We start from the raw sequence: 27,186 nt of genomic DNA, 5'->3' as shown, positions 1-27,186 counted from the left end.
CATGTTTCTTCTGCTCATCCAGGGGGGAGTCCCAGGTAATGCAGACGCCCCTCTCCTGGAGCAGTTTCCAGCTCATCCTAAGGGATATAAAGGCCTTGTTAGGTTAGATATGTTACACCTCCAGCATGTTCGGGGTCTACCTTTGGGTCTCCTACACGTTGGACAAACCTTTAAAACCTTCAAAGAAAGAGAAATTGTAATCACCTTGAGCACCTCAGCTCGCTCCTTTTAATGCGAAGGAAGCAGCAGCTTTCCTCCGAGCATAAGGGAACAGATGGCCATTGCTGTAATAGAATCCTGTTTGATCATTAATCACTTAATGTTACTTAAAGCTGGGAGGGGAAACTTTTCCCCAAACACATGAACATGCTCAGCATCTCTTGGTGCAGGATGTCACAAGAGAGAGCTTTTGGAGGGGGAGGTCAGCGCATAGTTCTCTCTCCCAACCTTCTTGTGTGACTAGCTTGCTAACCTTAGCTTGGGGAAGACGTGGAAGAGTGCACACAGGCAGGGGTGTTGCATAAAAATCTGCGCCATGTAAAAATGCATTCTCTATGGGCCCCTCCTCTCATCCACCGCTGTTCATTTTTGTATCTTTAGCCGCTTTCCCATTGGTCAAAAAAACCTAAGCTTTTTGGCTGAATGGGAAAGGTTACAATCAGTCAAATGATGCAGTAGACCCGGGTAATTATCGCCTCAGCTCCAATCTGCATTTATGGGATCACAAAACCCGTGAAAACACGCTAACACGGTAACTTCTGGGACTCCTCGTCATCTCAGCTACAAATTCAACCCGTCTCCGTCCGAGCAGCGCTCCAACATCGTTCCAAATTTGTCGGCGCAGAGTTTGATAAACAGACTGAATGAGTAATAGATACAATAAAGACCTAACCACCGTAACATCTTCACTGTTTACTAACCCTGTTTTGGGCGCATTTGTGATGTCAGACGGTGACGCAGCAGAAAAGAGACCGACAGGAGGATACTTCACTGGCAATGGGAAAAGAGACAATAAGCATTTATAAGCAGGTCTTCCCGGGTCTGAAGAACCTGCGTCAACGCACTAATTTTAGGGGAGGAAGAGGTATATGGCTGCCCTTCTCACATGAGAGCCAGATGTCAGTCTTTGTGTTGTAATCTTTTAAACTAAATTGAAGATGATTCATCACTTGCTTCTACATACCTAAAAAATGATAATGTTTTTTGGTCAATGGCTACAGTTGGTATTCATGCAAATAATGTGACTCCTCAAATGTCCTTGAAAGTGGTCCTGGCCACACTCACCTTTTCAGAAACCCTGAGGACATCTCTAATGTGAGTTCACAGGACTCTTATTGTGAAGCAGGGTATCATTTCAAAAGATGAGCAAGAGCCCATTGATTTTATATCTAATTGAATATATGTAGGCACTCAAACAGGCAGTTTTTGCGGAGGAGAAAGGAAAAGCAGCCTCAGTTTTATGTGTGAATTCTGCTTTTAATATATTATGGAAATGATCAGTGCGTTTTTAAAGAGTTTGGTATAATAAGAAGAATCCTTAACTTAAGATCACTTAAAGATTATATGTAACATCAAACATTATATTATAGAGTACTAGGAGACTGTTGAATGTCTCTTTTTTTTAGCTCAAATAATCACAGTTAGAATCCTGCAGTATGGCTACCAGTGCCCAGATTGTGTGTTAATCCCTGCAGCCACATTGGCAGAGCAACAGGCACTCAGTCAGAGGCATAATTTCCACTCCCATGCACTCTTTTAAATATTGGCCCCAGATAATTCATTGCTTCCCCCCCACACTGCTCCAGCCTCTTTTAACCTCACCTTCACTGGTTACCCTGCAGGCTTCAGAGGAAAACACTGTGATGCAGGCGGCTCAGATCTAAGTTAGAGAAGTAAACAACTGTACTTTTTTGCCTTGTGACATTTCAAATAATATCTACCCAGTAATGCTCTATTAAGCAGGCTGAATTAGCAGGGGGAGCATGTCTCTGATTAGGTTATTTAGATCAACCTAACACATCATTAAACGTAATTTCCTTGAGTCAAATTCTAATTTCAACCCTGTTCTCAGTTGTTTGCACCCATACCAATTATCAGTACTTTTAGTACTTTTAGTGGCAAAGACGAGGCAAATTATATCCTGGATATTTTGTACTTGTTAAAAAATGGTTAAGTACTATTTTGTCTTCAGTTTTTTACTGATAAATCGCTAATAATTTACTTTAACAAGTCCTTAAAGGTTGTGTTACCCTTGGACAGAGCCGGGCTAGTTTTTAGGATATGAGGCTAAAAATGATGTCATTTGTATTTAAGCTTTGTACAGAAAAAAACCTGACTGACTTTTAGGGGTGCTAAAAGTTTGATGGTGTCACGTTAATACAGGGACGGGCTAGCTTAGGACAAAAGCTTGAAATACTGAAACAGCTAGCTAGTCAGAAGCTAACAAAATCCATAACTTACTACACTACACTACTTTTTTATTTATTTATTTACACTTAAGCTTTGTTAATAATTGACCTGTAAGGATGCTAAAAGGTGAATTGTGTAACCTCTTGACAAAGCTAGGCTAGCTTTTAGGTTAAGAGGCTAGAAACGGTGAAACAGCTAGCCAGTAGCTAACAAAATCCACCTGACCTGACCGGGTTTTTGTTTTTTTACTTCAACTTTGTAGAGATAAAATGTTTCAGGGGTCCTTAGTTCTGTTACCGCAGGCTACCTTTTGTAGGCATGTTACCTTCGGAAAGAGTCAGCTAACGTCCCCAAAATCAGATCAGCTTTATCACTTCAGTTTTGTACAGTTGAAATATTTCAACTGACTTTTAGGGGTGCTAAAGGTGGACCTTTGGACAGAGCCAGGCTAGTTTTAAGGATAAGCAGCTCGGCACCGTGAAACAGCTAGCTTGTCCGAAGTTAACGAAATCCATTTCATAGACCACTGTTTGTTTTTTAGGGGTGCTAAGAGGTGCATTGCGGGCAGAATCAGGCTAGCTTTTAGGATAAGAGGCTAGAAACTGTGAAACAGCTAGCTAGTAAGAAGCTAAAACAAAACACCAAACTACTCTACTTTTGTTTTTTATTTCAGCTGTTTAATGATACTACTAATTATTATAATAATTTACTTTTAGGGATCCTTAAAAGTTGAATTGTGTTACCTTTGGAAAGAGCCAGGCTAGCTTTAGCATAAGAGGCTAAAGTGAAACAGCTAGCTAGTCAGAAGCTAACAAAACCTACCCGACTGCTCTACTTTTTGTGTTTACACTTAAGCTTTGGCCAGATAACATTTTAATACTTGACTTTTAAAAGTTTGATTGTGTTACCTCTGGACAGAGCTGCTCTAGCTTTTCGGATAAGAAGAAACAGCAAGCTAGTCAGAAGCTAACAAAATCCATCTAACCATACAACTTAATAACTCGTTTATACCTCAGCTTTGTTCAATTTGAATGTAAGGGCTGCTACAAGGACAATTGTGTTAGCCAGGCTAGCTTTTAGAATAATAGAAGCAACGTTAAACTAGCCTAACCAGCTACCAGCTACCAGCTGCTAGCTAGTTTTGTATTTACTGTACACTGATATCAATCTTCATAACTCTCAGCAAGAAAACTCTTATCTTATTCCCCAAAATGTCCAGCGGCTGCTGTAAAAGGATCTGTTCTAGGAGCATCGCTCTCTGTCTTATGTAATCGGTTTTATTAAAAAGCCCAACAGAAAGATGCACTGCCTGAAAAACACATTAAACATTTTAGTTTTTCACCTCGCCTGAATAGTCCTGTTTATTTCTGTGTGGGAGTGTGTGGGGGGAGAAATAGTGTCTCTCTCTGTACATTAACATCGAGGGAACATGGGCATGAAAGCTCGGACAAATTACCACAAACATCGTGTACATTAGAAAGAATGAATACACAGACTCTTGGTGGGCAGAGGAAGCGAGGACTAGAGCCGCATATCTGGCCTTGCTCTCATTCACTTCAATGATGAGGGTAATGTGAAAGATGACTAAACACTTCAGAGAAGCACTTCATTATTGACATCCTTGAATAAATGACTCACCAGTAGTGGTGTAGTAGTTAAAATTCACTTAGCTTAACATATAACCTTCCCCTAACTGTCCTTTAACATTTCTTCCAGGTTTATATTTCCTAACTGTCTAAAACACTATGGATTATATTAAAGACCCCCTCCAGTGAAATTCCAGTGTTTAACCTCGTAAACATCTCAATGTGGTGTTCTTCATGTGCTAAAAGACATATCAGGGACAACAGCAGCAGTCATCTCCATGGCTGGGCCTGTCTGCTTTTAAACTGCAGTGTACCAAAGACAGGCTGAACAACACGTTTTCAGATTGGCAGGTTTGAGTTTATAAAAGTCTTGCAGTTGTGAAATTACTTCTTTTGTTGACAGAGGCCATGCTGAGTTGTTTATCACCTGATTTCACTGACAAATATTCCTGGACGAACCTGTTCCTTGTTAATATTCACTGGCTCAGCCTTTCCCATTGTATCATTCAAACAACAAATCATACCATTTTCTTCTTTGTCTTTTCATTTGAAACAAATCCTGTTTTTTTCCCCTGTTCTTTCAGGATTGAAAGGTGTGATGTGTATTTGTCAGCTCAAGAGGAAAATGCAGCGAGTCTCCTGCACTCACTCGTTGCTGAATTTGTCGCTTCAAATTCAAGGTCAACTCTCTCTAGTTATTGTTTGGATTTTTCTTCCTACGTAATCACTTGTGTTTGACTTTCAGGATGCTGTTACATAATGTGATGTTTGATCATTTCACACAGCGATTTACTTCCAGGTATTTCTTCAGTAATGTTTGAGAGTCAGACAAAGACCTAAAGTCTGCCATTCACTCCGTATTTTCTTTAAAACACGTGTCAGATGCCGGGGACGCCTGGTGAGGAAGAAAATCGCCCTTCTTTTATCTTTTTATTTATTTCAGGGGAGAGAGGGCGTAACCAGCGTGAAGGCACAGAATATTAATGTTGCTGGAGGCGACATGAAGTGAATCGTAATGCCGTTCTGCTGACCATCGGACATACCAACTGAAAATCAAGAGCCGGATAAAAACGTGTTCTTTTTATAAAAAGGAATTCTGTGTTTCTTACCTCTGCCATGCCACGAATGGAATTGATATCTGTGATTATTTCTGTTCAATACTTGGGGATGACTGAAAAATGTCACGTTGGAAAGCACACAGCAGACAGTGAGTCATGAGAAATGCTCTGGCTGGAGACAAACAGCATGTGTTTAAACTGTCGGGGGCTTGTCTGCGGACTGCAGCATACAGATTGGTTAACTCACCTGTGACGACTGATGACTTAGAGGAAGAATCCATCTTAAAATATGGTTCATTGTACAGTAATATGTCTAAGGTACAGACGTTTTCAAAGGGGTACAATTTTAGTAAGCGGACACCTTTACTCATGCCAAAACAGTTACATTCATTCTCTCATTTGACTCTTCTTATGTTTTACACCAATGACTGTATATAAATATGAATGACATGACACGACAAGTGAAGCCAAACCCTACCTATCGCCCCCTGCTGACTGGCTGCAGTATAGCTCATAAAGCCCGCCTCCTCCATGTTAACAGATGGGACATGAGTCAAACTATAAAATCAAAGATCTCTACTGTGCAGCTCCGTCTCCGAACGACATCACCAGTGCAAGGTGGCAGCCCCCGTTATGGGGGCTATTGGGGTTTAAATTTTATACAGTGAGAGCAGATGGAGACGCATCGTACATGATTTACACTCAAAATGCTGTTCTTGTATCATGTGTGTCTGCATATTTTCTCTGTGCATCTCCATAAAGTGTGTATGTTCATTTTATGTGTCCAGGTCTTTTTAAAAAATAGATCCTGATCTCAGAGAGACTCCCCGTTTAAACAAAGGATTAAGTAATAAAACATGATCTTACATTACATTAGTAGTGATGCCCCTCTAATTCCACCAGTCTTGGGAGAAAAGTTCTGGCCTCTATTTCTCTGTGGATGCCGAGAGCAGTACATTATACAGCACAAAGTATTGTTGAACATGTTATTGCAAATTCATGATGGGCACAAACCGCCTCCACTCTTCTGGTTTCACACAATCTTTGAGATGTTGGATTCCCTGCCTGCAGGGATTCCTACACTGATGCTGGGCGATAAGGATCCAAGTCTTAGAGTTACTCAAAACGGGAATAAATCTGCAAGTGTTGAGATAATTGATGAGTTCTCAGCACAAATGCAAAAAAAACTACCTCCAGCTCCTTAATTTTTTACATTCTGATTTTTCATTAATGAGGTTTAACTGAAGGTCTTTGTGATTTAGATTGGGCATCAGCAGAACAAGCATTTTAAAAAGTCTCTTCGGGCTTTAGGAAATTAAGATTTCAGCCTTTTTCGACAGTGTAGCCCACAGAATTAATTCTACTACAAAATTTGTGTAAATTAGTTGCAGTCTTAGTCAGAGTTTCAATTAACCCCAATTTGTCTGAGGTCAGTGTTCTCTGAAAACCACTTCTTTATGGAGCTGGCTTTTTGTAAAGAGTATTGACACTTTCAAATAGAAGGCTGTTATGTAAGCTGTTAATGAATTATAATTAAGAAAGCACACTTTTAAAATTCCCTGTAACAGAGTCTCAATATGCAGGAGTGTCCGTATACTTTTGGCCACAAAGTACAATTAATGCTCTGACTAACAGTCCAGTCTTGCGGCACAGAATCTCCCAAGAAGGTGATTAGTAATAGGAACAGATTGTAGGTGTTTTCTCTGAGCAAACTGTGTGGGCGTGTGCACTTTGACCTCTCTCCTCCACATTGATTTATCCAGCAGGGATGTGCAGGCAGTGCGTAATATCACAACAGGGGGCATGTCAATGCCTCAACACCCCGAGGTTAACGACGGGGCTGTGAGCCGTGTATTTAGACCAACATCTCCAGAGACAGGGTCAGATCAATACAGAGAAAAAGTCTAATAGTTTGCCGCAAGTATCCTGGACAGAGGCCAAAACATTCCCCTGGTTCTTCAACAACACAATAACGGAGATGAGCCTAAAGACGTGAATGTACTGTGTTACATCAGTGGTGTTGTCCCTGGCTCATTCATTCTGAAAATTATGTGTAATGTGTTTCCATGGCAATGTCGACAGAGGTATTGCGATTCCAAAAAGTAGCCTCTGCTGCTCTCTGGTGGAGAGATGGTACAAGTACACAGAAACAACTTTTGGCTTGTATTTTTACTTTTACAAAATCTATTTATCATTTAAGTAAACGGTAATAAGACATAGCAAGACAAGTTTGAAAACACATGTACACAGCTGAAGGACTACGATCAAATACTAACATATAAGAATTACACTTCAAATAAAGGTATGTCCAACATTATCCTTTATTGGTTTTCAAAGAAATAAAAATGGACTAACATCTTTAAGAATTTCAGAAACGATTTTTTTTGCCATTAGTATAGTAGAATTATGTTTTGAAGGAAGACAGGGAAGATCTCCACCATTATCCATCTGGAAAATACCGAGGAAACATGTAAGAAGGAAATAAGCCTTGAGAGATTAAAGCCTCGACCTGTATGAACTGATATCAACGTGTAAAACAGTCAAGCAATTCTCAGTCAAGAGAATGTTAAATGAAAGATCCATTTTGATGACTTTTAACGACATACGGTGCATTGTTGTGCTTTATTGAGGATAATTGTGAATAGTTGCAAAATAGATGAAGAAAAAAATGCAGATACATATCACGCAGTATCATCAGTTTTTAAAGTCTCGAATAACATTGACCTACATTAGAATAAAACATTAAGTGGAACAGAAAGTGGTCTTTATTCGCCGTAAAGCGGTGCTCCAGCCCGGCTAGGAACCTTCAAAACTACTCTGTTATTTCATTGGTCAGCGGCCTCATCGTTGAACGTGATTGGTCAATCGTGGTTCCTCTCTCTAACCGTTCCGGCTGGAAACACGGACACTCGGAAAGCGTGACACCCAAATCATCACTGTTTGTATTACATAGCTTCATATAATTAGCCCTGTTTAAGACAGCTAAGTCGGTGGTGTATTTGTATTTGCTTGACCAAGTGGTGAAGACGGAATGATACGCTGCTGCGAGTGCATCTTATTCACTTAAGGTATTTTATTTCACGTATTTTCTGTCACTATGTGCTAGCAGGATGGCTTGCTAAAATGTTAGCGATTGAAGCTTTATCTAGCTGTTGCTGTTAGCTTAAAGTTAAGAGGTTGTAACAACGATCCAGGGTGAGTACTTTCTTCCTAAGGGTAATATTTAGTCAGTTACTTTCAAATGGTTTATCCCCTTTGTTAAGAAGAATGACCGTTGTAGCTAACTACGCTTAGCTAATGATGCTCACGTCAGTGCAGGTGTAACGTTTCTGCTTCAGCTACAAGTAAACGATTAACTAATGAATTATAACAGTAGCAAGTTATTTTGTTTTGCTCAATTACAAAAATTTACTATGCAATAATTCATTAACATATGGAGAGGCATTAGAAGAAGGGTTGTAACTCACTGTTATGTTCACTGTACTTCATTCTTTGGACTAATCAGTTAGTTTGTTCCGTCAAATAATTGTGAAAAATGTTTCCCAAAGCTCAAGATGACGTTCTCAAATGTCTTCTTTTGTCCACAACTACATTGTTCACAAATACTTAGTCACACAAATTAATCATCGAACACCAAAATCCTATTATTTTTGACAGTAAGTAAAGTAATCCTTTACAATGTTTCAGGTCATTTGTGTTGCTGGCGGTTCACATAAGTCAGGGTTCATAGTTGTTATTAAGTGCTGGTCGTCAGTCTTATATCACTCCAATTCTTGCCTCCCTCCATTGGCTTCCAGTAAAGATCAGAATCAATTTCAAAACTGTATACATAGCAGGACTATTGAGCCCTTATTCAGGCGGCCGCCCTCTCCGACCTTCTGATCAGGGCCTTTAATCAGTTCCTCGATCACACTTGAAATCCAGAGGTGATCATGCATTTGCAGTGGCAGCCTCTAAACTCTGCAACAGTCTAACCCAGAACATTGGGTCTGCTGAATCTGTGGTCAGTTTTTAACGGCTGCTAAAAACTAGTTAGCGTTTTAGTTAACTTTAGGTTAGCGTTTCCATAAATTCTTTCTGTGCAGGATTTTACATGTGCACTCTCTCTTGTATATAAAGCACTTTGTCACTGTGTGTTTTAAAAGGTGCTATACATTCAGGTGTGTTTAATTCATTTGTAACTTGTTATCTTCTCTTGTCTGCAGTCATGTCTTTCCATCATGATCGGGGCAGTCCCAGAGGAGGAATGCCTCCAGGCCAGCACGGCTCCCCTCAAAACTACCGCCCCACAAACCTGAGGCCGCCTCCTCCTCAGCCTCCTGTTTCCCAGTACCACTACGATCCTCAGACTCCTCCTACTTCCAGCTACCATGGCAACAGTGGATACATGCCCTCACACTCTGACTTCATGCAGTACCCTCCACCAGCACCCTCCCAGCCTCCCAGTTCTCTTAACCAGTGCCCCGTGCGCCCACCTTTCCCCAAGCCCCCTGTGCGGCATGGTTTCCCTGAACCTCCGCCCAACTTTCCGCCCCCTCCCCTCCCCAGCTCCACAGGTGGTCCCACCCCAGGGTCCCAGGTGTCTGCTCAGAATGCCTACCACCAATACATGATGCCCCCACCACCATTATCACACCCTGCCATGCCCCCGCCGATTGCTTCTCAATCTATGAGCTACCACCCTCCATACTCCATGAACTACCCCCACCCTCCTCACCCTCCTTTCCCTCCACCGCCCTTCAATCCGGGCTACACTCAGAGCCCCAACACTTTCAAACCAGACCACAGCTTCAGGCACGGGGGGCAGTACAAGTATGAGAAAACCATGGACAACCGCAGGTCTCCAGAGAGAGGCTATCGTCATGACGACCACAGGCAGAAGGGCTATAGCTACAGCGGGCATGGTGAAAAGCATAAAATGGAGTTCCCTGGGGAGAGGAAAGACCGCGGGAGGAGTCCGGACAGGCGCGGCAGGCCGGAGGGGGGACGCTACAGGTCTGAGTACGACCGAGGCCGGACTCCCCCCAGACACAGGAGCAGAGAAAGAAGCAGGTACGTAATAAACAGCAACTCCTCTGTGTGAAATCAAGTTGGGAATTTATTGATCTTATTAAAATGTGTGTGCTTGTTTACAGGGAGAGGTATCGTCACAGAGAGAGCCGGAGATCCCAGTCGCCCGACAGGCACAGAAAGAGGCCTCGAAGGTACACGTGATGTCCATTGTTTGTCTTAATTTAGTTATTAGTCCTCATGCAACCTCAACTTTGTCCTTTTATGATAAATATATATGATAACAAGCTTTCATGACTTCCATTTCGGTCTGATCTTCTGTCTTTTGCAGTCGCTCCTCAAGCAGAGACAGGAAACGCGGCCGCTGGGAGGAGGACAGGGACAGAAGGTCAGAGAGCTCCTCCGGCCTGAGCAGGGATCGCAGCTACACCTCCGTCAGGAGCAGAGACTCCGAGGAGGCCTCCACCGACAGAGAGCGAGAGAGGGAGAGGGAGCGAGACCGAGACAGAGAGAGGGAGAAAGAGAAAGAGAAGACGGAGGAAGAGAAGGAGGAAGAAGAGCTGCTGAAACCTGCGTGGATCCGCTGCACACATGCTGAGAACTACTACTCCAATGACCCCATGGACCAAGTGGTACTGTCTGCACTTTTGTCTGTATTATGACTACCCTATGTGCAGTAGCTAATTGTTTCTGAAGGTTATCATACTCTAAGCACCCCTTTGCAAGAGTTTCAGAGTCCAAAGTCCTTGAAATGTCCCTGTCAGTTTGTTTTTGGTAGAATTAGAAAATTACTTCTCTATAATGCTGGATAACTTTTGCCTTTCATTCAGTAGCAAGCCTTTAAAGGAGCAGTTCGCTCCGGGACAAAGCCGCTGTCAGTCACAGCTGGTGTCCTCTGTAATCGATAGAAGCAATAATATTTGAAGTTGGCGCCATAGCTGTGGAGAAAGTTGTACAAACAGCTCATGGTTTCGCCCATTCTACATTCCTACAACACCCAGCATGCATTGCGCACGTCCCTCTGAAAGGAACGGCCCAGCGAGAGACGCTGGAGCAAAATACTATCGTTTAGCTGCAGGCAACGGCTCAGAGCGGAATCGGAATTACGACGAGAATATACCGGTGGATCGTCTCAAATATCTTCAGGTCTGCAGTCAACATTTCAAACCTGATGATTTTAAACGAGACATGACATCATAGGCGGGCGTCCTAGATAGAGGAAGTGTAGTTTAGTGGGCTCCCTGGCCTCCGCCAGATGACACGTTTTACGTCCTCTGGTGGAGGTTTCCCAGGGCCCATTGGAGAAGCAGATAGCGTCCTCCAAAGGCACAGAGCCAATTTTTTTTTTCTACCATAATGGCATTAGCTCCTCATAATAGCATGACAGGACTGAGGTTGAAAATCAGCGAACTGGCCCTTTAAGAGATGCCTCAGTTGCCCAAATCACCACTCTCCCTCTGAAATTCCCTCCTGACGTCTTTGGTTCTTTTGGTTTGTGCCCACTCCTTTCTCTTCTTTAAAACTCTGACCTTTCCCTGCGGGCTCTGAACGCTTGCCTCACGCTGTCATCAGCCACTTCTCTGCCACAAATTCTCTAAGAACAAAGAGACGATAGATGTCGAGATGACGTTAAACTTTATTTCTTTGCTCCTCCATGAACAGGCTTAGCACTCTTTAACTTTTCTGCTGTGAGAGCGAAGTCACAGTTTAAAGAGCAGCTCCAGTCATGTTTTAAGACTGTTTTATGCTCTGCTTGAAATAATAAACTGTGTCTGATATGTTTTTAATTACCTTGTAAAAATCCTCTTAAGGCATCTCCTCCTTCTCCCTCACTAGTCCCCGCCCACTATGCACATTTCCAACCGCCCCTTCGTCGTGAAAACAAAACACGTCTCTGCCGTCATTTAGTGGCAACTTGTTGAAACTTAGCTAGCTTGAAATGTAGAAATTAGTAGTAACGTTAACGTTAGCAGTCAGTAGTGAGTTTGCAAAAAATACAATGACAGTTACAGCTGGCTCACGCATCGCCGAAGTGGTCGCCATAGGTTGCACTAATGATATGCATAGTGTGACCTCGTCCATTAACGGGATTGGCTCCTTAGGTTTGTGACGTCTCAAACCTGCCAATCTGAAAACGTGTTGTTCAGCCTGTCTTTGGTACACTGCAGTTTAAAAGCAGACAGGCCCAGCCATGGAGATGACTGCTGATGTTGTCCCTGATATGTCTTGTAGCACATGAACACTTGATTTTTACTGGATTGTCATGTATTTTACTTTCATGTGTTCAGGGAGACTCGACTGTGGTGGGCACCAGCAAGCTGCGCGACCTGTACGAGCGGTTTGAGGAAGAGCTGGTGAGGAGGCAGGACAGAGCCAAGGCTGCTCGCCCGAAATGGGACCCGCCCAAGACCAAGCTGGATGAGGACCCAGGTGAGTAGTCCTGCAGAACCAGCAAGCTAAATTACACAGGAACAACTTTCATATGATGAAAGGGCTGTAGCATCATTTTGGTCATTTATTGAGAAAAGTGAATGCAAATCACAGCTGTAGGGTCGGATCCTTGTAAAGTAATCTGTTGTTAATTTCCCTAAATTTCTCTTGTAAGCATGTTAGTTGTAACAACTGAACAACAATGTGTAAACAGTTCATACATCTGTTGATAATCTTTTGTAATTGATATGCATAAAAACGTGCCGTCTCCTCAGCCGTGCGTTAGACTGAGGCAGAGATTAAGTTCAGTGTTTATGATGTTATCTGCACGGCTGTCAGCCTGATTGTCTCTTTCAGCTCTGCAATAACACCAACCTCGCTCAAGGAGATCTAATTTGCTAAATATGTTGCTCCGGGCGCCGACTTCACAATCGAGTACTTACAGTTAAAAGATGATAAGAATTAAAGACTTTGCTTTGCTTGGAGTCCACAAACCATTGAGCTGAGGGGTCGTCATAATCCTTATTTAGTGTGAGGTTTCTTTTTGGTTAAAGTGTGACAGAAGGAAAGAAAACACAAGAAGAATTGTGCAGCTTAAAGATGCATTTAAGTCTCCGGTTTATTGTAAAGTAGGAAATTTAATTAACTAGAGTATTTAAACAGTGACTCCGACATAGTGATAAACATTTGTTTGTGTGGCGGTGCTGGGTTGGTGCAGCGGGCGCCCCGTGTGCAGAGGCTGCAGTCCTCTGCGTGCTGATCGCAGGTGCGACTCTCAGCCTGCCGATCGTTTGGTGCATGTCGTCCCCGACTCTCTGCTCCCCGCATTTCCTGCCTCTCTTCAGCTGTCCTGTAAATAAAGGCAAAAAAATAGTCTTTGTTTGTTTGTTTCCCTAAAGAAACATTAAGTAAATCCAAACCAGGTGACACGTCTGAAACTCTGCTCTATCATCGTCATTTTGAGGCTAATTACTCCTCTACGAGAGCAGCAGATTCAGAGTGAGCGCGCACAGTTTGAAAGCATTTTGACAGCTGGAGTCTTGATGTTGTATAATTCTCTGTGAGGGCACAGCGAGCCGGGGAGCTCAGCCACTCGACTGCATTGTGTCTCAGTCTTCAGCCCTAATGATTAAAGACCTTTTTGCACTTTGGATTCAGATGACAGCAGCAGTGAGTCAGACTGTGAGTCAGATGCTGAAGGAAGCACCTGCTCCAGCAGCTCTGACTCAGAGGTCTTTGATGTCATCGCCGAGATCAAGAGGAAGAAAGCTCACCCCGACCGCCTGCACGAGGAGCTGTGGTACAACGACCCCGGGCAGGTTGGTTACCCACCTCTGAACCGTTGTGTAACATTCGTGTGGGATCTGTTACCAAATCCTGTAATCAGCCCCATTTTTTCTTTCTGTTCTCTGCTGTAATTCTGTGCAGGTGTAACGCAAAGGACGGGACAAACCTTTGCAAACGAATCCTTATTCATACTTTAAACCTTTGCTTTATTTAAACAACTGATAACAGGTCCTGACAGTGGATAACAGTGTTAACACAAAGCTTTAAATCACAAAGCTAAGCTACCTTGCCTCTTTGGATAAGTGCATGATGCTCAAATAAAGCCCAATAAACTTTCTTTGTGATTAACATGAATGATATAATCCACTTAGATGAAACACGCTTCCCTTCGTATTCAAACACAGATTTAATTTCACGCTTTGACAGAAACTGTGCCGATCATCTTTGCTAAGGGAACAACAACAGCACTTACATTTAAGCCTCCCTCTAGCGGGCCACCGTTTATGAAGCGTGGGTTACATCTCTGAGCGAAGTCTGTCGTCTTGTTGTGAAACACAGAACATGCATTCCTCTATACGAGTCGTTATTGTGCCACATGCTGCTGTAGCTTTTGGCACTAACCTGTTAAAGGAAAATATAATACTGTTCTTTTATTACAAGTTATGGCCTCTGACCAGCACGTTACTGACTGTTGTAACCCCCGTTTTGGGGGTTGTTCCTCTACTATAATCCATCCTGGTGCTTTTTGCAAACATTGATTGGGACTTAATCTTTTCCTGATATACTAAATACTTAAGAAGTAATGGAATGCAGCCCATGTCTTTATTACATATTTTGTCCACCAGAGAGCACTGACAAGTTTGTTTTGACACTGTAGGAGCCTCGCTCTTCGTGTATCTTTGAAACAGTTCTTGGAGAAACACAAATCCAGATGATTCTTATCAAGATTATTTATGTTTTGGGTTTTTGTTTAAAGAAACAAAACTGTATCAGCTGATTTGTTGCCATCAGGGCTTAAAAACTGGGCTGAAAAAGTCCCTAGAAAGCACAAACTGTTCACATGCTATAGATGTAAATTAAATTTGTTGGAAAGAAAATGACGTCACCCTTGCAAGGTGGCAGCGCCCGTCACGGGGGGGTGTTTCTGTTTCAATTTCGTACAGTGAGAGAAGATGGAGACGCGTCGTCCATCTTTATACGGTCATTGATCTCTACATAATCAGAAAAGTACTCAAAGATTATTCAAGAGTTTATCTGACCTTTTAAAGGAATACGATCAACCACTGATATCCCTTTGTCACGATGTGGCTTTACATTGCCGAGACTCGATCACACAGGGCAACTTGAAACACTAAAGGTCGGGAGTGTGCAGTTTTCAAACGTTCAGCAGCCTCCGTGTTCTACATGGCAAGTGGAGCAGTTGTGTCTGATTTACGTATTTTCTCTCTGTCCAGATGAATGATGGTCCCCTGTGTAAGTGCAGTGCCAAGGCCAGACGTACAGGGATCCGCCACAGCATCTACCCGGGGGAGGAGGTATGACACGCCGTGCATAAATCACACTTTCATAACCTTGAAGCGGTGCCACGGGGGGGCAAGGACATTATTCTAGTCCGGCTGAACGCATTCGCAGCACAGTGGCCGTTTTCCGTTGTGTTAAAGGGACAATAAGATTTCATCATCACAAAGAAGCAAATGATGATATTACACGTGGAAGGATTTGACAGGAGAGTTGATCTGTACCTGCGACTCATCGATTATTCTGCCCGCGGCTGAGATTTCTCCTTTTCATGGCTCACTTTCTGGCTCTGCCGTGTTTTGGGAGAAAAGCATCTTCAGCTGACCGGTGTGACTCATTCAGACAACAAATTAGTTTATCAACCTTGTGTTTATCAAAGGTGTGACATCACTCCTTAGTTTTATTACACTATTTCAGCTGAGGAGAACGAATGGTTTGTTTAGAAGGAGCCGAAGTCGATTTTCCTTTTGTTAGCCATCAGGGAGCATTGAAGCTCATAGATTACTTAATGATGGTGTTAACCTATGAACATTAGCTTCATGATACATGCTTGTAAATGCTGGTTATAGTGGACCCGCCTTTTAAGTTTATTTTGAAGGCCATTTTATATCTTAAGAAAACTGTTAAGGTGTTAAAATGAACAGTGACCACCCCATTGTTTGTCAATTTATAAGTTAATTGCTCGTTAGCGTCTTTGTTGACCTGGAAACTGTAAGTCAGACAGGCCATGGCTTTCTACAGTGTCAGGAAAGTAGGACTGTTTTCATTATAAAGGATGTCAGTTAAGTTTTAAGTCATCATGTAGCACTGGAAATTGTTGCTTTTAATCAGAGTAAATTACACAAATGTTATTTGGTTATTATAGATTATGTACAAATATCTTGTTATCCACATCCTAAGTCTGGCTAAACACTTTTCTCTCCTGTGTTTTTGACTGAAGAACAAGTTAAAAAAAAGTTTTGTCAGCATACGTTATAAGTTAAAGGTATAGTAAGTAGCATTTTGTCAACAACACATTCAAACTGGGCCCCTCCTCCCGGGCTCATCATCACCAGAAGCTCACTCTCACTGTCTCGTGCGAGAACACGCCCACCCCGCCGATCTAACACCGACAGCATCGCGGTTATCTTTGCGCTAGCATGCTAACCGCCGGTTAGCTTGTCCTACCCGGTTTGAGGCACCTACCTGTCCAACAGAAAGAAGGCCAACTCTGCATCGCTCTTTCGCCGTGTTCGCCGGTCTGAATGGGGCCCAGTTGCTAATTTGAACCACTCCCACACTCACCTGTACGCTGTGATTGGCTCAGGGAACCACAACCCCTCCGACAGAAAAGATGCAGAGGGAAGGGCCTCACAAGGATCTGCGCACACACTCACCAACACACGTGCATAGAGGCCCATAAGTGATGATTTATATTATATTATATTTGTACAAGTCTGTATTTTATTTTCACAGAAAAACTACTTATTATACCTTCAAGTTACTTTTTTAAAATCTGTGTTAGGGCTACAACAACAACTGGCCCGTCACCACGGATTTCATTTCAACAAATAAGGATAAAAACGTAGTAGCGATATTAAACTCGCGTTCCACCATGTTGTGTTCACTCACGTCGATGTTTTACTGTCCGGGGGGACACGCTGTAGTTAAATACTCATACACATATCATACTCCGGCAGCGGGCTGCAAGGGGGCGTTAGTGTTACCATGGTTACCACAGTTAGAAAAATTCAGCTCCGTCACAGCGCTAATCTCTGCCAGGCTGGGTCCTTGAGCCCTAACCCCAAATGTTTTAGCAGGCGAAGAAACGGGGACATCGTTTTTCAGAGTTACTTTTTATCGTCTGTGTATACAGGTCTAAAAAAAAGTTTGTCACGATCCGTTTTAATTTTAGCAACTGTGTGTAGATTGAAGGATCCTTTTTTAATTGTCCTTTTTATGCTAATTGCTGGTAAAAAAACAAAACAAAAACCGGTGCGACCAATATACCAGTATAAAATGCAGAAAGATGGACTTTATTGTGTTACGGTATTTTACCCAGACGATGGTGCTATAATCTAGCTAAAGCTTCGTCACGGACATGCGCTGTCATGACCGCCAGTGCGGCCGCCACCCTCGCAACAATCAACGTTATCGTAGGCTGAGCTGCACCAGTAGCTAGCAGGACTGCAAACTCAACATGGTGCAAACAGATGGTAGGCTGTAATTTGTGTGTTTATTGAATGAAAATAAAATGAAATAGTAGTAAGATAATTGCTATAGAAACCTTTGGGATAGCCCCAAAAACAGATTAGGACTTATACTTACAGTAATTTTCTTTGTGTCTCTTTCAGCCTGCCAAACAGTGCCGTCTGATGAACAACAACGCAGGGAAGCTGTTTCACTACAGGATCACTGTGTCCCCTCCCACCAACTTCCTGGTAAGACTTTGTCCCCCCTTAAAATAAAAGCCTAAGACGCTGACCTGCAAAACATCATGCAGCAGGATGCGTGTTATCTGTGCTCCATAAGAGTCTCTTTTCTGCGTGCTTCAGCAGGTATTGTTTGCGGTGCTTGAGTATAATATGATTGTGCGTTATATCTGATACATTTTCCACAGTGTAATGGCAGCAATCACAGCTCATGCATTCACAACACGACGCCTAAACTGCTTTGTGGCTCTGTTTTGTGTTTCAGACCGACAGGCCGACGGTGATCGAGTACGATGACCACGAGTACCTGTTTGAAGGCTTCTCTCTTTTCTCCCACACGCCTCTCACAAGTGTAAGCCCGCTTTTATCTGTTTGCTGTATATTAGTGCGTATATTTCACAAAATATCAGACAGTATGTGTCACTGAAAAGCTTTTAAATTCCCTGCTCTGCCTGTTTTTAATAGTCTGTCATCTTAATTCTGTATTTCCTTACAGTTACTTTTATTTTGTATGTTGAGGGCAGGTGTTACACAAGTTTCTTTAACTCAAGGAAACCTCAAAAAGATGAAATAATAGTAGAGATATTTACCACTTCCTTATAAGCTTTTGAGCCCTTTGACACAAAGTCGCTTTATTTGGAACAAATGACCCAAAGTCTTGTCCGTCAGGAATGATGTGAATGACTCAAACGTCAACACAAATTTTCCTCTGTTGATCATAAACATGTATACATCCTCATATCATAAAAATCTGACGAAAAATGTTCGTCAACGACCTTTTTTCCACGATGAAGACGAGACGTCGAGCTAAAAATGGATCGCTGATAATAAAAACTGTGACGCGACGTATGTTTTGTTTTTCGTTAACAAGGCAAGACGGGACTAAAATGTAAGCGGAGGACATTCAAAATCCGTATTTTCCCCGACTGTGCGTCTAATCTGTCTGTCAAAACCATAGATTGTATAAAAAGATGGACGACATGACAGCTCCCTAAAAGTGAAGCCAAAACATTTCGGGCGCCCCCTGCTGACTGGCTGCAGTATAGGTCATAAAGCCCGCCTCCTCCATGTTAACAGACGGGACAAAGTCAAACGAGTCAAACTATAAAATCAAAATACACGCCCCATAAATTTTTCTCAAACATGGTTTCTGTCATTATAGCTAGTTATTATCATGGAGATTCATGTCATTTTTCTGACAAGTTTATTTTTAATTAGTTATTTGATGCTGTCAAAATGATGATTGACAGCTCTGTTGACAAATTCAGCTCCTGCAGCCGATCAGTTCTGGGTGAGCAGAGCGGAGGACGATCCGCGAGTAGAAACGTAACTAAAACAATCACTACAGTCATTGAAGTTTCCATACCTGTGAACTTTAACCTCAGACCAACACAGAGAAGTTGTTCTGCTGTTAAACACGCCGGCGTGCGGGATCCTTGCTGTTTTTTCAGTAAGTTAAGTGTGTGTTTGGGTTAGCGGAAGTGGCTACGCCGATCTCTACTGCGCAGTCTCCGGCTCCGTATGACGTCACCATCGCAAGATGGCAGCGCCTATCACGGGGGCTATTTTGGCATCAATTACGTACAATGGGAGCAGATGGAGACAAACACAAGCAATTTATTGCTGTAACTGGGTAGCCCGGTTGGAGATAACCGCTATCACAAAGGTGCTCACAAAAAAAGGGACGTTTTCACGCATCACTTCGCGATCATCGGCTGTGTGCTTCAGTCAGACTGTTTCAGTGAGAAGCGATGATGAAAAGTAATCTTTAGATGCTGCATCCTCTTCGTTCTTTAACTGTACGGACGATCTGCTGAAATTTAAAGTGATAATTCTACCTGAAGCGAACGGGTGAAAACGAGAAGTTATTGACTTAAAGACGTCTAAAATGTTTTGAGTTGTCGTCGGCTTAAACTGTAAACGGTCAAAATGACTAAAACTGCCTACATAAAGCTCTGCTGTATCACACCCCCAGGTCCATCATGGTTTTATCTCTCCTCTATACACTCTACTTGACCACTGCTCAGTCAGCTCTGCCACACGTGATCCCCACCCTCCGTCTACACGTCTCTTTAGGCTACACAAACTGTGTAATTTAGGTCTGCGTTTGAGCGAAAAATCCCCCCACTTCTCCTCCTTTAACACCACTCTCCTCAAAAATATCTTCAAATGGGCTTTTGGCTTCGGGTCTGCATCTTTGTTGCTCGGACAAAGTGCTGCTCTCGCTGCGCTGACCTTGCTGCAGAGTCCTCTCCCCCGCTTTTGAAGGCCCCATCAGTGACTATCGAACATTAGAGAGGTCGGTACTTTAAAGGACCTTCTCTTTTTCTGAGGAGGAGGTTTAAAGGCGGAGGGAAATCGATATAGGGGCCGCTACGTTTCTTGAAAATGTGTTCAAAGTGTGAATATTTCCGTATCTGGAAACACATGTGTGCCGTCGGCGTCGACTTTTCCCCGCATGTTTGAATAATAAACTACTCGGTCAATATCCGTCTGGCTTGAAGAGAAGAGCCTCGAGGATTAGGAATGATTTGAACTGGATAATTTAAGCAGCCCTTGTTAAAAGCTGGGGTAAACGCTTCGTGGCAGCGTGGGGGATTAGGATCCTCTGAGCGTGGTGATATTAGCCCCCCTGCTAGTTAACGGCCCAGGATGGGCGAGAATAAATGTGTCTCCCAGGTTAATCTCTTAAAAAAAACCCCGCGCTTCGACAACAAAGACCGTGTAACAGGGGAGATTAAACACAGAGGAGCAGGCTTATCTATTTCGAGAGATTTGAGTTACTTAATTTCCAAGAGTGTGTGCGTGTGTGGCGGCTCGATTTGTGGGAGTATTTGTACATGTCTGACTGAAGGTGATGATTGTACACCTGAAGTTGCAGAAGAACGCCTCTTCTTTACGCGAGTAGAAGTAAACATACTTGAGTGAAGGCAGAGGTGCTGATTCATCTTCTCTCCTGAAGTGATAAAGGCTCTGAAATGATCACAGAGAAGTAAGAATAGTTCTGAAGGCTCACTGAACTCACTGAACCTCACGTCATATAGAGGAGACAATAAACAGTCTACCTTTCAGATTCAATAGCGGAGAGTTGTTGCTCTTAATTCATCTATATCACACCAGAGGGAGTGCAGTTGTATGGAATATTAGCACGGCTGCAATCTTGGAACAACGGTGAACATGTCGGGCGTGTCCGGTGTAGCCAGCGGTTAGCGATGAACGACTTCCAGCCCAGACTTCCTTTCCCGTGCGCTGCATTGTTTACAATCCAGTCAGCAGCTTGAGAAGCGACCGTGTGTTCAAATCAGAGCGCCTGTTCATCTGTCTGAGTCTCAATCTCACTGTAAACAGTAAGTTACACAGAGGCTGCACTCTGGCTTACTTCTTGTGACTTTAATTAACGGCTCTTCAGTTTGCTGAAAGAACAACATCATGATGCAGATCAGGAACAACATGAAGCTTTGTCAGGTCTGTCCTCAAGAGGAGGAGAAAACTACTTTAACCTGACAAGTCTGTCGAACGGAGGTCGTAGCCATCGTTTGTGATGCATTCAGGGAAGTCGGGAAATCTAAACGTCTTTCATGACACAGCGTCAAAGGAATTTGTCTCAAGTTGAATTTCAAATCTAGAGCAGATTGTTTGCAGACATTTGTTTATAGAGATCAATAAGAAGCTAAATCATCGTCCCATCACGCTGATGGAGCCGGGATGTCATTACGGCGCATTACGTTCTGCCTGCTTTCGCTCAAATCCAAATGTATTTATAAAGCACAATAGAAACAATAAAAGACAACAGGACAATAAAATAGTAAAAAGCCTTAAGAGACAGTAAAGGAATAAAAAAGGTAATTCTCATGCAGAGCCAAGGAATAGAAGCAGGCAGGGTGGGGGACGGTCGGACATGTGGAGGCAGAGTGTTCCAGAGCTTTGGAGCTGCAGCTGAGAACAGCTCGGTCACCCCCGAGCTTCAACCATGACCTTGGGACAAGCAGAAGCAACTGGTCTGTAGATGAAAGTGTCCTTGATGAAATATGAGGTTTTAAAAGGTCTGAAAGATAGGTGTTATGATTTATAAGTTCATAGTTTCACGCGTTCTGAACAAGCTGAAGGCGAGACGGAGAGGCTCGGCTAACACCAGTCAAACGGGTGGCGATAAAAGCGTGCGTAACCTTTTTAAAATCACTAAAAGTAAAAGTCTAGATACGCAATAGAAAGTAGAATTTTGTAAATATTCTAGAGTATTTGTACTTTGTTTCTTCCCCCCTCTGTTGTACACCTTATTATGTGATTTCTTGAGTATCCACACTTTTTCTTTTCCCTGTGCTTGTGTCGGCCATGTTGGTGTGAGCTCCGCACAAGGAGACGAGGTTTTAATGAGTTTCCTTGAAAAGCTTTAACCTCTGCTAACGCCATGGTAATGAGTCGGCCCGTCCTTTCTTCTTCTCGTCCTCTGTCCCTTTCATCATCACAGATTCCATTGTGCCGTGTGATCCGCTTCAACATAGATTACACCATCCACTTCATAGAGGAGATGACACCGGAGGTCGGTAAAACCCCACTTTATCTCCCGGCTCTTTCTCACCCCTTTTTGTTTTATCTCAAACGGCTGAGCCCGAGCGCAGCTGAGCCACGTGTAACCCTCACACCTCGGTGCCTGGGTGAGCCAAGGTGCTAATCCTTGTAGAAGAGGGAAAAGAGATTCTGATTACATCGATAAGGTGGCTTATGTGATAACGTTAGAGAACCGGATTTACTTATCAGTCATATCTACATTATAGTACTCTTCATGGTAGTATAACAGCTTTTCTTGAGTCTTCTCCTTGTCCTGACGCTCACACGACTCTCTCTCTCTCCGTGCCCAGAACTACTGCGTCCGAGGCCTGGAGCTGTTTGCTGTCTACCTGTTCCAGGACATTCTGGAGCTGTATGACTGGAACCTGACAGGTACAAGTCCCCAACTAAAGTGCCGGTTTCATGAGAGGGATTTGGCAGTCTCGCTCATGTTTCTCACTTGCATATGACATAGTTAAGAGTGCTAACGAGCAAATAAAATGTGCAGAGGTAACATCAGATTCAGGGTTTTCTGCAGAGTATGGGGTGGTGTGGAGAAGAAAAGACAGTATGGAACAATATCTGCATTTTCAGAGTTTTAACCCTATTCAGTTTTCTAAAAGTTAAAGTTCATACAAGCATTGTGCTTGTCATGTCCTTCGGAGCAGGAAGCCGCTGTCATGAGCCCTTTTTACACAGTTTAAGGTGGGATTATTACACCTCTGTTACGTGGAGGGGCGGGGCGAAGTCGTTCCGGCATTGGAGGTAGTTACAGAGGCGTAACGGCGTCTGCGTAAACTGCAGAGCCAGCAGGGCGGAACAGCGCCGTGTGTGTGTATTTGAAGCACGCGCTGTTCGTTTACGGCGCTGAGGAGGAGCCGCAGTGTAAAAAGGGCTATGATCGTCAGTGCAGCCGCCACCTTCACAGTCCAGATGGTGGGCTGTAATTTGTGTGTTTTGAATGTGTTTCAAATGAAAATAAATTGAAATAGTGTTGAAATAACTTGTAAGCTCTTTTCTATTTATAAATAACTAAAGAAAAACTTTTTTCATTTTGACCAAGCACTCCTAATCTAATCTAAAATAAAAACACTTGGGCCAAAAGCTTGTTAGATATTATTTTTAAAAGTTGTTCCCACATAACAAACAACAAATTGTGCCTTTATTATTCAGAGAGAGGGAGGGAGAGGGAGAGAGAGAGGGAGAGAGAGAGAGAGAGAGGGAGGGAGAGAGGGAGGGAGGGAGGGAGGGAGAGAGAGAGGGAGGGAGGGAGAGAGGGAGGGAGAGGACAGTGGATAGTGTCGGAAACAGGGGAGAGAGAGTGGGGATGACATGCGGCAAAGGGCCGAGGGTGGGAGTTGAGCCCGGGGCCGACACATTGAGGACTGTGGCCTCTGTGCATGAGACACGCGATATAACCGCTGAGCTAAAGCGGCCCCCATTCTTTCCTCCTTTCTTCAGGTCCTGAAGTCGACAACGAGGCCTCTGGATGCCAGCAGTTCCATTTCATGCCCCGCTTCGTCCGATTCCTACCAGGTGAGACTATTTACCAACGAGAAACCACCTCCTCTTCCTTCCTCTGCCTTTTGTCTCCCTCTGGTGGTCAGCGGCGGCACATTCCTCCAGTTAAAAACGCGATCCAGAAGAAGACCAAAGACGCTGCATGTCTCCTCCGAACGTGTCTGCATACTTGTGTTGTGATCTGTGCAGAATGCCTCGCAGTGGGCGAGCTGCTGTGCCTCTGCGTGGTATTCATATTTGCTACACATGATGGTGCTGCTGCTCCATCATATCTTCACAGTGATGTTGTTATGACAGCCGTGCCTCCTACCTTCTTTCCATCAAAAAACAATTTCTCTCCCAGCTCTCCCAATTTAGTCGGCTACAAACACTTATCGGCCTCTTTTTTTTTTTTTTTTACAAAAGCACAAAACAACAAACTGTCCAATCCAATGTTTGTGATGTGATCTGTGGAGAGGCAGAGATTGAGAGGAGACGGGCGGTACAGTGAGAGCATGAGGATGTGTGGAAAGTTACAGTGAGAGTGCGTGGGTATGCATTTGATATTGTTTTTAATGCATTTCCAGGTCTGAGCGGGGAGTAGATATTTGTGTGTGCGTCCTAAATGGAGGTCAATCAATTTTGCATGAGTGTCTGTTAAACGGGCTCTGTGTGACCTGGTAGATTGCGCGCACATGCCCGGCTGTATCTCTCTGTTATTTGTGTTTGACTGTCTGCTCACCCCTGATTCTATAATACAGATGGAAATGTTTTATGTGTGTGTGTGTGGGATGTATCATTATGTGCATACAACCACCTCTGTCCTTGCATCATCGCTCCGTTCACCTGAGCACTTGTGGATATTCTCACAGTATGTAATGTTAGTTCAGGAGCTCAGAGTTTGGCAGAGGCGAGGCGGCGGAAGGCGCTTGTGCAAAAACAAAGAAAGATTTGCTGGTTAGATTTTCTTAAATTTGAGGAATTGCTGCTTTTATTCGTCATGTAACAGTAAATGAACGAGTCTTTGGATTGTGGGCTGTTGGTTGGACAAAAGAAGCAATTTCAGGAGCTCTTAGAAATTCTAATTGGTGTTTTTTTCACAGTTTTTTTTTTACATTTTGTCGACTAAAAGATTCACAATTAATCACTAAAATAATCAGCAGGTAAATCAAAATGAAAACAATGGTTAGTTGCAGCCCTTAAACAAACATTTCCTGCAACATTAACCTTGGTTTTGGTCCAAGGACTCTGCAGGAGCCCAATGAAACATTTCCCATTCTACAAAATGTCACTACTTGTTTATCTGCAGAAAACTTCAACATTGTGCATGTGTTTAATGCTTCTGTGCATGCATGCTTTAGTTTCTGATGTGCATTTATGTCCGATAATTGTCTCAGATGGCGGGAAGGAGGTGCTGTCCATGCATCAGGTGCTGCACTACCTCCTGCGCAGCAGCAAGCCGCTGGTCCCCGAGGAGGAGATTGCAGACATGCTGCAGTGGGAGGAGCTGGAGTGGCAGAAATACGCGGAGGAGTGCAAGGGCATGATCGTCACCAACCCGGGCATGGTGAGGCCTCAGCGTCTCTGTAAGGACAGGAGGTGGCCTTGTCTTGTTTTTTCAAGGGCAGTCATCGCCCCCACCCAACCCCCCGACACCGCAGGAATAAGGCTGTTCCTGTTAGCCCGTGACATGAGCAGCCTCACCTATTATCCCCAAGGGCGTTTGCTGTCATCAACACTATCCGGTCCGAAGCTTTTATGTCGCGATCAAGTTGGTTAACCTTCTTGTCTGGCCCATATTTTAAAGGATGTACAGTAATTGCGTCTGGGGAAAGGTGAAGATGTCATTGCTAGCTTAAAGGTTGCATATGAACAGTGAATATGATTGTGTAACCTTTGGCGTGGGTGACTTATTGAGTCAACTGCTCCTCCTGGCAGGACTGAATTGTTGCTGTCAGAGTTTCCTCATAGGTGGGTGTATAATAGTCCTCCATCCCTCGACTCATGTTAAAGATTGGTCTGACAGTCAAACTAAGTCTATTTAAAAGGTCATATATAAAACAGAAGTGTCAGGGGAAATAGTTGTCTTCCATGTCTGTTTGAGGACTTCTCATAATGAGTTAGTTAGTTCTGGTTTAAGATGGTATTTTATGGTCATTTAATTCCCTTTGAAAGTTTGACAACAAGCAGCCGAACATTAAGCGACTGGTTTAAAATGTAAGATTACTTTAATGTCCAGCTTTTATATGTGCCACCCACTGCTGATAGAAGGACTGCAACTCAGAAACATTTGCTCTAATGAGTTATCTCTGCGTTATGTTTTAAATGAGCCCGTCAGAAATGTCAATAAATACTGAGAATTATTCAAACGCTGCCCTTCGAAGGTTCCTTGAGCCCAAGGTGACGCATTTAAATGACTTGTCCAAAATATGGTCAAAAACCAAAAGATGTTAATTAACGATTGTAAACAGAAGATTTGAACAGCTGCAACCAGAAATCTTTCTCTTGATGAATGATTGAAAGGATTGACCGATTATTAAAATAGTTTCTGATAGAGCCCGACCAATATGGGGAGTAAGATTTAGAATATTAGAGTATTGAATGTAAGGTATTAAGGTACTCAGAAAGCTGCTTTCTTAAACAAATAATTTATTTATTAACTTTATTGAAAAATCTAAATAGAAAATGTAATGTCCCTTCAGAGCTAGGTGGGCCGCCTCTGTCTTTGCACGCTCTTATTTTGTAGAAACCGTACCTGCTGTCTTTGCACGCTCTTATTTTGTAGAAATCGTACCCGCTGTCTTTGTATGCTCTTATTTTGTAGAAATCGTACCGCTGTCTTTGCACGCTCTTATTTTGTAGAAATTGTACCGCTGTCTTTGCACGCTCTTATTTTGTAGAAATCCTACCTGCTGTCTTTGCACGCTCTTATTTTGTAGAAAGTGTACCGCTGTCTTTGCACGCTCTTATTTTGTAGAAAGTGTACCGCTGTCTTTGCATGCTCTTATTTTGTAGAAATCATAGCCGCTGTCTTTGCACGCTCTTATTTTGTAGAAATCATAGCCGCCGTCTTTGCACGCTCTTATTTTGTAGAAATCGTACCTGCTGTCTTTGCACGCTCTTATTTTGTAGAAATCGTACCTGCTGTCTTTGCACGCTCTTATTTTGTAGAAATCCTACCCATTGTCTTTGCACGCTCCTATTTTGTAGAAATCATAGCTGCTGTCGTTGCACACTCTTATTTTGTAGAAATCCTACTCGCTGTCTTTGCACGCTCTTATTTTGTAGAAATCGTACACGCTGTGTCATGTCAAGGTCACACATACATGCTACAGCAAATAATGGGCTTCAGATGCCAATCAAACACGCCATGCTGAAGTGATTATTTCAGAGTGGCGAGTTCGACAAACGAGGGCACAAATGTCATCA

General features: G+C 43.1%; 1 protein-coding gene across 1 annotated transcript in view; it reads left to right on the top strand.

Moving 5' to 3' along the window:
* Positions 1-7,983: 7,983 nt before the first annotated feature.
* Positions 7,984-27,186, top strand: part of drosha (drosha ribonuclease III) — a 115,677-nt gene continuing 96,474 nt past the window's right edge. The window contains exons 1-13 of the mRNA XM_069667781.1: positions 7,984-8,121; positions 9,259-10,105; positions 10,189-10,257; positions 10,395-10,695; positions 12,352-12,493; positions 13,652-13,812; positions 15,235-15,315; positions 17,632-17,718; positions 17,975-18,061; positions 22,178-22,249; positions 22,569-22,650; positions 23,719-23,793; positions 25,155-25,324. Coding sequence (XP_069523882.1) covers positions 9,261-10,105; positions 10,189-10,257; positions 10,395-10,695; positions 12,352-12,493; positions 13,652-13,812; positions 15,235-15,315; positions 17,632-17,718; positions 17,975-18,061; positions 22,178-22,249; positions 22,569-22,650; positions 23,719-23,793; positions 25,155-25,324 — 2,172 coding nt within the window. The 5' untranslated portion in view covers positions 7,984-8,121; positions 9,259-9,260. The remainder of the gene's footprint in view (positions 8,122-9,258; positions 10,106-10,188; positions 10,258-10,394; positions 10,696-12,351; positions 12,494-13,651; positions 13,813-15,234; positions 15,316-17,631; positions 17,719-17,974; positions 18,062-22,177; positions 22,250-22,568; positions 22,651-23,718; positions 23,794-25,154; positions 25,325-27,186) is intronic.

This window comes from Semicossyphus pulcher, unplaced genomic scaffold (genome assembly GCF_022749685.1).
Source record: "Semicossyphus pulcher isolate SPU_LCO1_2020_fin unplaced genomic scaffold, fSemPul1.0.p SCAF_18, whole genome shotgun sequence".
Taxonomy (NCBI): Eukaryota; Metazoa; Chordata; class Actinopteri; order Labriformes; family Labridae; genus Semicossyphus; species Semicossyphus pulcher.
This window is presented reverse-complemented; position numbering and strand designations above follow the sequence as displayed.